Source organism: Sipha flava, unplaced genomic scaffold (genome assembly GCF_003268045.1).
Source record: "Sipha flava isolate LNK unplaced genomic scaffold, YSA_version1 17945_pilon_pilon, whole genome shotgun sequence".
Classification (NCBI taxonomy): domain Eukaryota; kingdom Metazoa; phylum Arthropoda; class Insecta; order Hemiptera; family Aphididae; genus Sipha; species Sipha flava.
Window position 1 is genome coordinate 1 of NW_020272138.1, and position 10,893 is coordinate 10,893.

General features: G+C 32.1%; 3 protein-coding genes and 1 long non-coding RNA gene across 4 annotated transcripts; 3 read left to right on the forward strand and 1 right to left on the reverse strand.

Moving 5' to 3' along the window:
* The first annotated feature begins 198 nt into the window (after positions 1-198).
* Positions 199-2,133, forward strand: LOC112680643. Its single transcript, XM_025550808.1, has one exon. The coding sequence runs from the start codon at positions 199-201 to the stop codon at positions 2,131-2,133; it is 1,935 nt and encodes a 644-aa protein (XP_025406593.1).
* A 52-nt stretch (positions 2,134-2,185) lies between these two features.
* On the forward strand, positions 2,186-2,617 carry LOC112680640. Its single transcript, XM_025550806.1, has one exon. It carries the CDS (start codon positions 2,196-2,198, stop codon positions 2,517-2,519), a length of 324 nt encoding a protein of 107 aa, XP_025406591.1. The 5' UTR covers positions 2,186-2,195; the 3' UTR covers positions 2,520-2,617.
* Positions 2,618-5,529: 2,912 nt separating this feature from the next.
* Positions 5,530-6,545, forward strand: LOC112680641. Its single transcript, XM_025550807.1, has 2 exons — positions 5,530-5,947; positions 6,110-6,545. The coding sequence occupies exons 1-2, from the start codon at positions 5,809-5,811 to the stop codon at positions 6,421-6,423; spliced, it is 453 nt and encodes a 150-aa protein (XP_025406592.1). The 5' UTR covers positions 5,530-5,808; the 3' UTR covers positions 6,424-6,545.
* Positions 6,546-10,099: 3,554 nt separating this feature from the next.
* Positions 10,100-10,798, reverse strand: LOC112680642. The gene is made up of 3 exons (XR_003148327.1): positions 10,734-10,798; positions 10,268-10,437; positions 10,100-10,171 (listed from the first exon to the last, which is right to left on the reverse strand). It is a non-coding gene; the product is annotated as an uncharacterized LOC112680642 (long non-coding RNA).
* Positions 10,799-10,893: the final 95 nt, after the last annotated feature.

Consider the following 10,893-nt stretch of genomic DNA (forward strand, 5'->3'; position numbering starts at 1 on the left):
CGTCGGCGTTCAAAAGAAGATAACGGTCGAACTATCAAAGTTAAAGTTCAAAATCAAGAGATTGAGATCGGAAATGAATTCATTGTACCATATTGCCCGCTGCTATCACGAATTTTCGAAACACATGCAAACGTTGAGAGTTGTCATTCGGCCAAATCAATCAAATATTTGTGCAAGTACGTCACAAAAGGCAGCGACATGGCTGTGTTTGGTATTGCGTCGGAAAATGTGAATGACGAAATCAGCAACTTCCAAATGGGCAGATACGTCAGTACTAATGAAGCACTGTGGCGATTATTGTCATTTCAAATTCATGAAAGATATCCCACAGTTGTACATTTAGCAGTGCATTTGGAAAATGGCCAAAGAGTTTACTTCACTGAGGCTAATGCGGCACAACGAGCTGAGAGACCACCATCGACAACATTGACTAGCTTCTTTGCAATGTGTGAAGCAGATCCATTCGCAGCGACGCTGATGTACGTTGAAATGCCCAAGTATTACACTTGGAATCAATCAACAAAGAAATTCCAACGTCGCAAACAAGGAACCCCAGTTCCAGACTGGCCACAGGTGTTTTCAACTGATGCACTAGGTCGTATGTACACTGTTCATCCTAGAAACGATGAATGTTTTTATTTGCGACTGCTGTTAGTAAATGTACGTGGACCGAAATCATTTGCGCATTTGAAAACTGTGAATGGCCACCAATGCCAAACATATCGAGAAGCATGTCAACTATTGGGTTTGCTGGAGAACGATTCTCATTGGGATTTAACACTTGCAGATTCAGTTGTTTCATCAAATGCGTACCAAATACGAACGCTGTTCGCAATTATCATCACCACATGTTTTCCTTCACAACCAATTCAGTTATGGAACAAATACAAAGACGCCATATGTGAAGATATCTTGCATCGCTTGCGTATTCAAACGAATAATCCTGACATCCAAATAACCGATGAAATCTACAATGAAGGATTGATTCTGATTGAGGATCAATGCTTGACTATTGCAAACAAGCTACTGATTGAAGTAGGAATGATTGCGCCAAATCGATCGATGCACGATGCATTCAACCAAGAATTAAATCGAGAGCTGCAATACAATGTTGATACATTGCAGGAATTCGTTAAAAATAATGTTCCGTTGCTGAATGAACAGCAAAAACAAGTATACAAAACATTAATGCAAGCGGTGGACAATAATACTGGTGGTCTATTCTTCCTGGATGCACCTGGAGGAACAGGGAAAACATTTGTCATTTCATTGATTTTGGCCACTATTCGATCAAGATGTGACATAGCTTTGGCGTTAGCATCATCTGGAATTGCGGCGACTCTTCTAGATGGCGGTCGTACTGCACATTCTGCGCTTAAGTTGCCACTCAATTTAAACACAATTGATACTCCAACGTGCAATATTTCCCGATCCAGTGCAATGGGAAAATTGTTAATGCAATGCAAGCTCATTGTTTGGGATGAGTGCACAATGGCACATAAGAAATCACTTGAAGCACTTAACTTCACACTGAAGGATCTTCGGAGAAATAACAACATCTTTGGCGGCTTGATGATATTGTTGGCAGGCGATTTCAGGCAGACGTTGCCAGTAGTTCCCCGTGGAACGCCTGCAGATGAATTGAATGCTTGCCTAAAGGCATCACCTTTATGGAATAACGTAAAAACATTATCGCTAACCACTAATATGAGAGTTCAACTTCAAAATGATCAAAGTGCTGCACAATTTTCCAAACAATTGTTAGATCTTGGAAATGGAAAAGTCCCAGTTGATGCGACATCTGGATTAATTACTCTTACCAACGACTTTTGCCGATTTGTAGACACTCAATTAGTTCTTATTGAAAATGTTTTCCCAAACATTAGTGAGAATTATAAGAATTATGCTTGGTTAAGTCAACGAGCAATTCTTGCAGCAAAGAATAATGATGTCCACGCACTGAATTTCACCATTCAATCAAAAATTGCTGGCGATTTGGTGACATACAAATCCGTTGATTCAATAACAAATCCCGATGATGTAGTAAATTATCCAACGGAGTTTTTGAACTCTCTGGAGATACCAGGATTTCCACCACATAACTTGCAACTGAAAGTTGGTACAGTTATTTGATACTGCGTAATTTGAATCCACCGCGACTTTGCAACGGTACTCGACTTTCGGTAAAGAGACTTATGCCGAATTTAATTGAGGCAACCATTATTAACGGAAAGTACGCAGGTGAAAATGTATGTATTCCTCGAATACCAATGATTCCGACTGATCTTCCGTTTGACTTCAAACGATTGCAATTCCCAGTTCGCCTTGCGTTCGCAATGACAATTAATAAGTCGCAAGGCCAATCGCTTAGTGTTTGCGGGATAAATTTGGAAAATCATTGTTTTTCACATGGACAGTTATACGTTGCGTGTTCACGAGTTGGGAAACCATCCGCTTTGTTTGTGTTAACGTCAGACCAAAAAACAAAAAATGTGGTTTACCAAAGAGCACTACAATGAAACAAATAACACTTCATTTTAGTAGGTAATTGAAATGAATTTATTACTGTTGTGAAATGAAATAAATATTTTCCTTTTCAAATATATAACAAAAAAAATTTTTTTCTTTATCTTTTAATCACCAAACGAAATGTTACATAAAACGAATCTGGTGGCGAAACGGAGTTCGCCGGGTCTGCTAGTAAAGACTATAAAATAAATCATAATTTGTGTTTCTTAATAAAATACCCATTATTTATATAAAAATTGTCTTGGTCAAAAATTCTCGGGGGGGGGGGGCGATTGCCTCCATCGCCCTCCCCTCTCAAATACGCCACTGGTTCCGGTTCGTAAAAAAAATACGTTTATCGTTCCGGTTCAAACAAATGTTTAGTGTACCTACCATATTTTGGTAAAATTTAAACATTTTGCAGAATTGTTCATTGTAAGATATTTAATAAACGTCTAAAGTCCGCGACGCATAAGTAAATTTATTGCTTATCTATACGATAATCGTCGTCCACCGATTGTGCATTTTAGCTTTATTTACACAATATGTATGTGAATTTTAAAAGTTAAAAATAAAGCATTAGGTTGTTTGATTTGTAAAAATATAACAAATTTTAGATTATCTGTTGTTGACATAACTCTTCGATTTTCCAAACCTTGTTCTAGTTTTTAGAATTATTTATAAAATTGTAAAAACTCAAAGGCCTTCTGTTGATTTACCAAATGAAATAGATAATAGATTAACAAGTTTTAAGTGGTATTAATTTGGGAAATATTTTACACTCTGATAAAGCGTCTGTGGATTTAGCACTCCACATAGCATCATAGATGAAAAAAAATGATTTGCCAAAATATAATTTTAACCAAAACAGTATTAAATAGTAGGTACAACTTATGTAATAAAAAAAGCTTAGTATTTCAAGAAGGTGAAATTATAATTTTGGTGGGTTGAAGTTCCTAATTCTATGGTATGTACTAAAATGAGAGTTCCAGTTCAGAAAATTTTCCATTTCGAACACTGGTTTTAAATAATTGCGCACGCGGAACGTAATTTTTAAATCGTTAAACTGAGCCCCTCTACTTATTTTTCCCAATTCGAGCACTGATTATCTTCAGCTCTCCTTACATACCTGCAAACCATTACATTCTCTTAATTTTTATCGGAGATCGAAAACATTTTTAAAAAACGTTAAGTATTGAACGAAAAAAAAATGAAAAACAAAAACAATTAAAAAAACGAAAACAAAAAAACTATAATAACGAAATAAATTAATAAAACGAAAATAAAAAAAATATAATAACGAAATTAAAAAAAATATTACAACAAAATCAAAAACGAAAATAAATTTTATATTACGGAAAAAAAATGTATCCGTTACCAAAAAGTTGATAATTCTGATAACTAATAAGTAATTGTTGACAAATAAAATATATTAATAGCATAGCACAATAATTAATTATAATCCACATGGCACATACAAATTCCAGTTGTGACGGTAAAAATTCTATTATCTTTCACGACGACGGTCATGGTTTATGGCAGGGATTTCCAAACTACGACCCGCGAACAGTGTTGGGCGTAATCGATTAATTCACGATTAAATTACGTAATCGATTACGATTACTTTATTAAATTACATTAATCATTAATCGTTTAATCATCTCTCAAAGTAATCAGTAATCATGATTACATATTTGTAATCGTTAATCATTATCGCCAAATTTATCGCAAAACTGATTTTTTTTATAAGATATTACTTAAAATAGTATGAATTTCCAAAATATCAACGATATTAAGGTCTATTAATTTCATATACCTTATCTTATGCATGTTATAAGGTATTTTTCTATAGATATAACTTCATTATGTACCTCATATCTACTTTAATTCGGTAAACGTACAATAAAATATTATGAGTAGGTACCTATTTAGTTGGCTTTATTATTCCGTGTTCATTGCATTTCGTAATTTTTGGTTTGATCTTGTATAATACATATTATATTACATTGTACTCTACCTAAACTTAATAATATAATGAGTGGCAGTGAAGAATATTTTGTGTCTCAGAGCTCTATCATGTCTTTATCTGTACCAACTTCGTCTCCTCCTCCACCCCCACGGTCAATTGACGGTAAATATTTTATTAACCACTAGGCTAGTGGTCCATGTATATAAAACATATGTGTATACGTTTTCATTCATCCCATTTTACTGTCCATCAAGTTAAAGCAAATAACGTGTGAATTACGTGTATCGGACTATAAATAATATAAAGTATACGTATGTATATCACATATATATATCATATTGTTAATTCTACGAGTATAATACATATATTTATAATTAAACGGCAGGGAAATTTAAACAATAAGACAATACCTCTGCGTTATATTAATTTTCGTTATGTTTAATTTACTTTCTAATAAATTTTTACAAAACTAATAACAATGAATACGAAAATTTGACTACGTCAAAAAAAAGTACGTCTCTAAAAACAATTATTTCTATGATTTCGGAATTAAGTTATACTTCGTTCACTAACTTGCCTTGATTGGCGAATAGGGACAAATGGACATAGCCATTTGGACGTCAAAAAAAAAAAAATATATAAAGGTATATTTATAAAGCGGCCCTCACACGATCAATATCACTGACAATATTTTTGATACTGACAGTATTATGTATCATTCTACAGTATCATTCTTACAGCAAAAATACACTTTGTAATATTATGTTCTTTTTATTATAATCATTATACTACTGAATTCATATACATCTTATGATTTATTTTACATATATGTCAAAACTGTTTGAAAATATTTTACTTCTATTAAATGATTAAAGAGAGAATTGCAATAAAGAAAAATATATTAATGCATCAGAAAATACTATATATTATTATTATATAAATAATAAATAAATAATAAATTATATATATAAATTATTATGTAAAATTAAAAAAGTAATTTTTATTTATTTTTTATTTCGACATAAAACGAACAGTGTATTTTAAAATCCCGCGCGAATCCAAATCATGTGATTTTGATGTTTTATAAAAATAATATTACTTAATAGTTGTCATAGGCAATCTCGAAAAATCAATTAACGTTTTTCTTAGTTACCACTGGAGACAGTTGTTGATACCTCGATAGTAGAATTATTCTTACATTTTCCGTCGATTTCGTTAATTTTGTCTTCCGTATTACGAATTTGTTTTGTAATTTATTCGTTTCAAATATACCAAGAGTATATTTTATTGTTTTTATATTTAATTTGTTGTGGAAGATAAATTAAAAAACAATGAACAACATGGAAGCAATTTGTATTTGTGATATGGTCGGCCACCTGAAAGTTAAGAAAATGATGTATACGAAGAAGAAATGTTCGCTGTGTGATCAGAGATGTCTTTTTAGAATTTTGAAAATGGTTGAATGCATCGGTAAGGTAGACATATATGACTAGAGATAAGATTTGGTACAAAAACAAAAGTTTCTAAAAATTACAATTCTATCATCAAAATCCTCATTCTATTTTTGGGGTACTCGCGGGATTAAGTAAAAGTACTGTATTCTATCTAAAACTTGAATATTCCGTTTGACAGCGTGCAATTGTGTCATGCACAAAAGGTGTTTTGAGGTGGCTAAAAGTCAGTTAGTGTACGCACCGTCCGGCGGTATAGTGGTGGACCAAAACATCAGTACCCAAGCCACTCTTGACCATAGACGCCAAATACTCGGTGTTACTGCAGACACTGAAAAACAAAAGGCAGAAAACCGCGGTCCACAGTTAAAGACTGAAGTGCTATGGCTGCGGAACACTAGAAATTCGGCGGTCTACAGGATGAAAGTAGAATTGAAAATCGGCGAAAAGTGTTACGTGGACTATTATAAGCTAGATGTCAAAAAGTTGTGTTGATGGCAGCGGTGATCATATCGGAAAAGGAAAGAAGCTTATGGAAACAAAGCTTACAATAGTTATTTTACCTAAAGCATTAAGAAGTTGGATGATGTAAAATTAAATTGAACATATAAATACAACGAAATAGTATAGGGTTAGGTATTTTGAAGGCATAGGTAATCTCGTGTTATTATTTGTTGAACGTATAATGTAATTATCATACAACGCGATTGATTTGAAAATTATATTATAAGTTCAACAAATAATACGAAATTGCCTATGCAACAAAAATACCTATACTATTTCGATGTACTAATATGTTCGATTTTTTTTTTTTATCATTCGACTTCTTAATGCACTAGGTAAAATAACTATTATAAGCTTTGTTTCATAAGCTTATTTCCTTTTCTTATTTCATGCTAAGGACAGTTTAAAAAAAAACAAAGAAGCCAATGGCACGTAGTGTTCCCAAATGGCCATCCACCCAAGAACCGAAGTACGTTTCAAGGCGCCAGTATCTGTGAATAAGAAAAATATATTGATTGTTTTTCAAAATGCACACATTTTGGTTTAACCTAAAGCTGCGTCTAAACAGGTCGACCGCGGTCAAATGACTGTTGCCGTGTGACAAAATTGAAAGAAAATTTAATTTGTAAACCAATTTTCGACTTAATCGCATGATCAATGATTTAATTCGATTAAAGTTGAAAATCCGTCTACTTTTGGTCATTTTTAACAATTAGGTCATTGTCCTATGGCTAAATTCAACCATTTAAACAACTAGGACATCATATTGTACTGAATGGTATTTCTACTTTCAATCTTCATGGCAGTGCTTTTCGCATATGTTAAAATCAAATAAACCGCTTTTTGGTTTTAATCGAATCGAATCATTTAGTCGTGAATTTAGTAGAAAATACGTTTAAAAATTTAACTTACTTTCGTTTTCGTGTTAATTTAGCTTTAAATTAAACTAAAAAATACACATATAATGCCAACGACCGTACCACGTTGAATATACCAGTAATATTATTTAAATATTATTTATATAATGATATATTAAAATGCATAATAATAATAATAATACTATAGCATTATTTTTTCATTATTTAACAATTGTTTTTGGTAATATTATTATGCAATGCACACGTACAAATAAGGTAAGTACACGTATTGTTGTATTATCATGCAATTGTAAATAAGTAGTTTACAAAATATTAATTTCTTAAATACATCGTTTTTATTGCTAGGCAAATGTGCCAATGTATTTAATGTTAATTTCAAACAAACAACTGAATTTGATTGAATTTTTTTCAAACAAAAATATCTTATATCTCTTATTTTTATAACACAGATTGGTTTGTAATAACAAGTATATCTATAATTAGTTAATGATTGAACTGTGTAATTTAAGGGAAAAAATAAAATGCATTATCGTGATTATAACATTACATTATACAGATCTATACTCGTAGATAAAGAAATATGCCTTTTTTATGGATAGTCAAGATGAAGATAAAATCTTAAATGTGGCTAAAATATAAATAAGCAGAAAAAAAATTACAATCCTAATATTATTTTTTATATCATATGATTTAGTTTTAAATCATTATAATTTTGTATTAGTGTTTTAGTTGCACTAATGCATTTTTGTAACAGCTATAATGTTTACAGTTAAACATTTACTTTCATTTACTCACTCAGGATTATATCTTACTACAACATCACATATCATTGAAAGTAAATATTATACTAATTATTATTGTAAAGCTTAATATACTAATTTATGTTCGACTGTATTAGTTAATTATATCACACCATGCATTTTTAAGTTAATTATGAGTTTCTGCGTTTTGCTGAACATTAGAAATTTGCAAATTTTATTTAGTTAGGGGTTATTTAGTTAGCTAATGTGAGTACTGATGTACTGTCAGTATGGAAAAACCATACTGATGACTGATGGAAAAATTGGATATCGAGTCGTCAGAATTTATTTACTGATGATTATATTGATAGTGTGAGGTCGATATTGACAATTCAACAGTATTGGCATCCCAGCGAGGGATGACGGAAGTGGATCCACAAGTCGCGAATTCCGCGATCTGGCCATTTTGCGTGATTTTATTTCGGAGTACAAACAATTATCCGAATTGTGGAATGTTCGTTGTAAAGAGTACTCCAATAGAGATAAAAAAAATTCTGCCTATAAAAAACTTTTAGTTTATTATAAACTTTTGAAAAACAACTCTACAATAATTGTAGAATTATTATTTTTATTAATTATTTATTCAATTATTGAAGATGTAAAAAAAAAATTAATACATTAAGAAGCAACTTTAGATAAGAGTTTAAAAAAATTAACGACTCTAAAAGAATTAATTTACACTATCAACAATTGATCTGAACTACTGTGAAAGTAAAAAATACTGAGTATTGACTATAATTTGTATTGACCGTTTAAGGAGTACTGTTCAGGCTCACCAGTAGTTTGAAAATACGCGCCAAACGCATGTCATTTGTGCCATAAGCTTCTCGAAGTTTCGTGGCACGCCCTCTCCCACCGGCCAGTCACAAGAAGACCGGTTCGGTCAACGGCCGCTTGGGTGGTGGGTTTTTCGCTCGCTGTGTTTTCCATCGCACCAAATATGTGGATTTCGCTTCGCTCGTATGCGTCGCCGATGACACGACGTGTTCTTGGGAGTTGCTGTGACTGCCGTTTTCTTTTGAACTGAGTGCCGTTTCGTCACGCCCGGAGGCTTTGTTTTATTTGTATCATTTTGCCGTGTCGTCGGTCTTTTATTGGTTGTCGACTTTGTGTACTGCGACCGGTTGCTGCGGAGCTATCGTCGAACTGCATCGCGGACGTGGTCCACGGATTGGCAGTCATCTGGGCCTTTTCTCGAGCCAGAGTCTTCATCGTGTACTCCGAAGACTTCAGGTAGTCTCCGGTCCGTCGCACGTGTATTAACACGGTCGCGTGGGTGAAACCGCACGGTCTGGGGTTACCACAAGGTAGATCAATGTCGCGCTGATGCGAATGATTTTTTATTATTCTTATTATTATTATTTATTTCGATTAGCGCATCTGCGGCGGAAGTTTATGTAGTTATTTTGTTTTGTATAAAGGCGCCTAATTATTTTTCAGCATAATATATGTACGTTTTGGCAATTATAAATCTTAGTGTTATGTGTTATTATTGTTGAACAAGGGTAACCTTATTCCAACACCCCGGGAGTCACGTCCGACAACCGCCGCGTCCTCGTAGGAGCGGACGCGGCGCAACATCTAGTACACTGTCAGTAATGTAAATACTGTCAATATTTCTACTGTCAGTATTACTGATCGTGTGAGGCCCACTTAAGCTATAAAACCATTGATATTTTATGTTCATAATATAACTAATGGTATTGTATCATAATATCAAACCTTATCGAATTTTATCGTTTTGGCAGTAGGTACCTTTTATATCAATATATATAACTTGTTAGTTTTTACAACTTGTAATAATTATCACACTTTATCGAAACACGACAATACACATCTATAACCGTATTAGTTGCATTCAAGTGTACATGTAATATTTCATTAATTAATTCAAATCGCGATGGTGAAGTTTTTTGAATGAATATTTTTGACATTAAAATTTACATATTATAATAAGTCTAAATAACTTATTTATTTTATTTATTGATTTATATATATATATATATATATATATTTTTACGTCCATTTGTCTCCACATTCAAATGGCTTCGTCCGTATATCCTATATTGGAAGAAAAATAAATTTAAAAAGATAAAATGAACATACAAATGAAAATGAATTACTGTAGAACCGTAATATATTTAATTTTTATTTTACTTCTATTGTATTTTCTTATTCATTTTCTAAATTATAATCACTTTTTTGATAGCAACATAAGAAACAAACTAGACAACTTTTTGATATCGAGATTAAATATGCATCCAATTTATTCTTTGTTGGGACAACTGCACAAAATAAGAGAAATGCATATGATATATCGGTATTCTCTGAAAAACAAATTCGTAATTTATAGCAGATTTATTTAACCTTCCATTTTTAAAACAAATTGATTTATTCAAAGGAACCTCCTTTTGGTTAATATTATTTCTACTACAATTAATTTTTTTAGTATATCTCAGCAGTATTTCATAACTAATGCTTTAGAGTTCTCAATAAATAATAGATATAAACTAGCTATCTTTTGTTTAGAAACTGATCTATTACATGAAATTAATGAATTTGATTATTATTCCATAAAATATTTAATGTATAAAATTCAACTAAAAAAATTATAAGTGGTTACCCGGCCCTTGAAGGACACCTCCTCTATGTTGAATCCATAGAAAATGCGAGTTCTAAAAAGAAACATATCATACTTGTTAAGATTTTACTATTATAATTTAACTGTAGTCATAAGATTCAAAAGATCTAAAATATTTTATGTAAACTAAATGAATTTGATT

Excerpts from the sequence above, each read along its gene's own strand:
- LOC112680640 (XM_025550806.1), top strand. The coding sequence starts at position 2,196 with ATGCCGAATTTAATTGAGGCAACCATTATTAACGGAAAGTACGCAGGT.
- LOC112680641 (XM_025550807.1), top strand. The coding sequence starts at position 5,809 with ATGAACAACATGGAAGCAATTTGTATTTGTGATATGGTCGGCCACCTG. Across the intron at positions 5,948-6,109 it reads GAAAATGGTTGAATGCATCG|CGTGCAATTGTGTCATGCAC; the intron begins GTAAGGTAGACA and ends TCCGTTTGACAG.
- LOC112680643 (XM_025550808.1), top strand. The coding sequence starts at position 199 with ATGGCTGTGTTTGGTATTGCGTCGGAAAATGTGAATGACGAAATCAGC.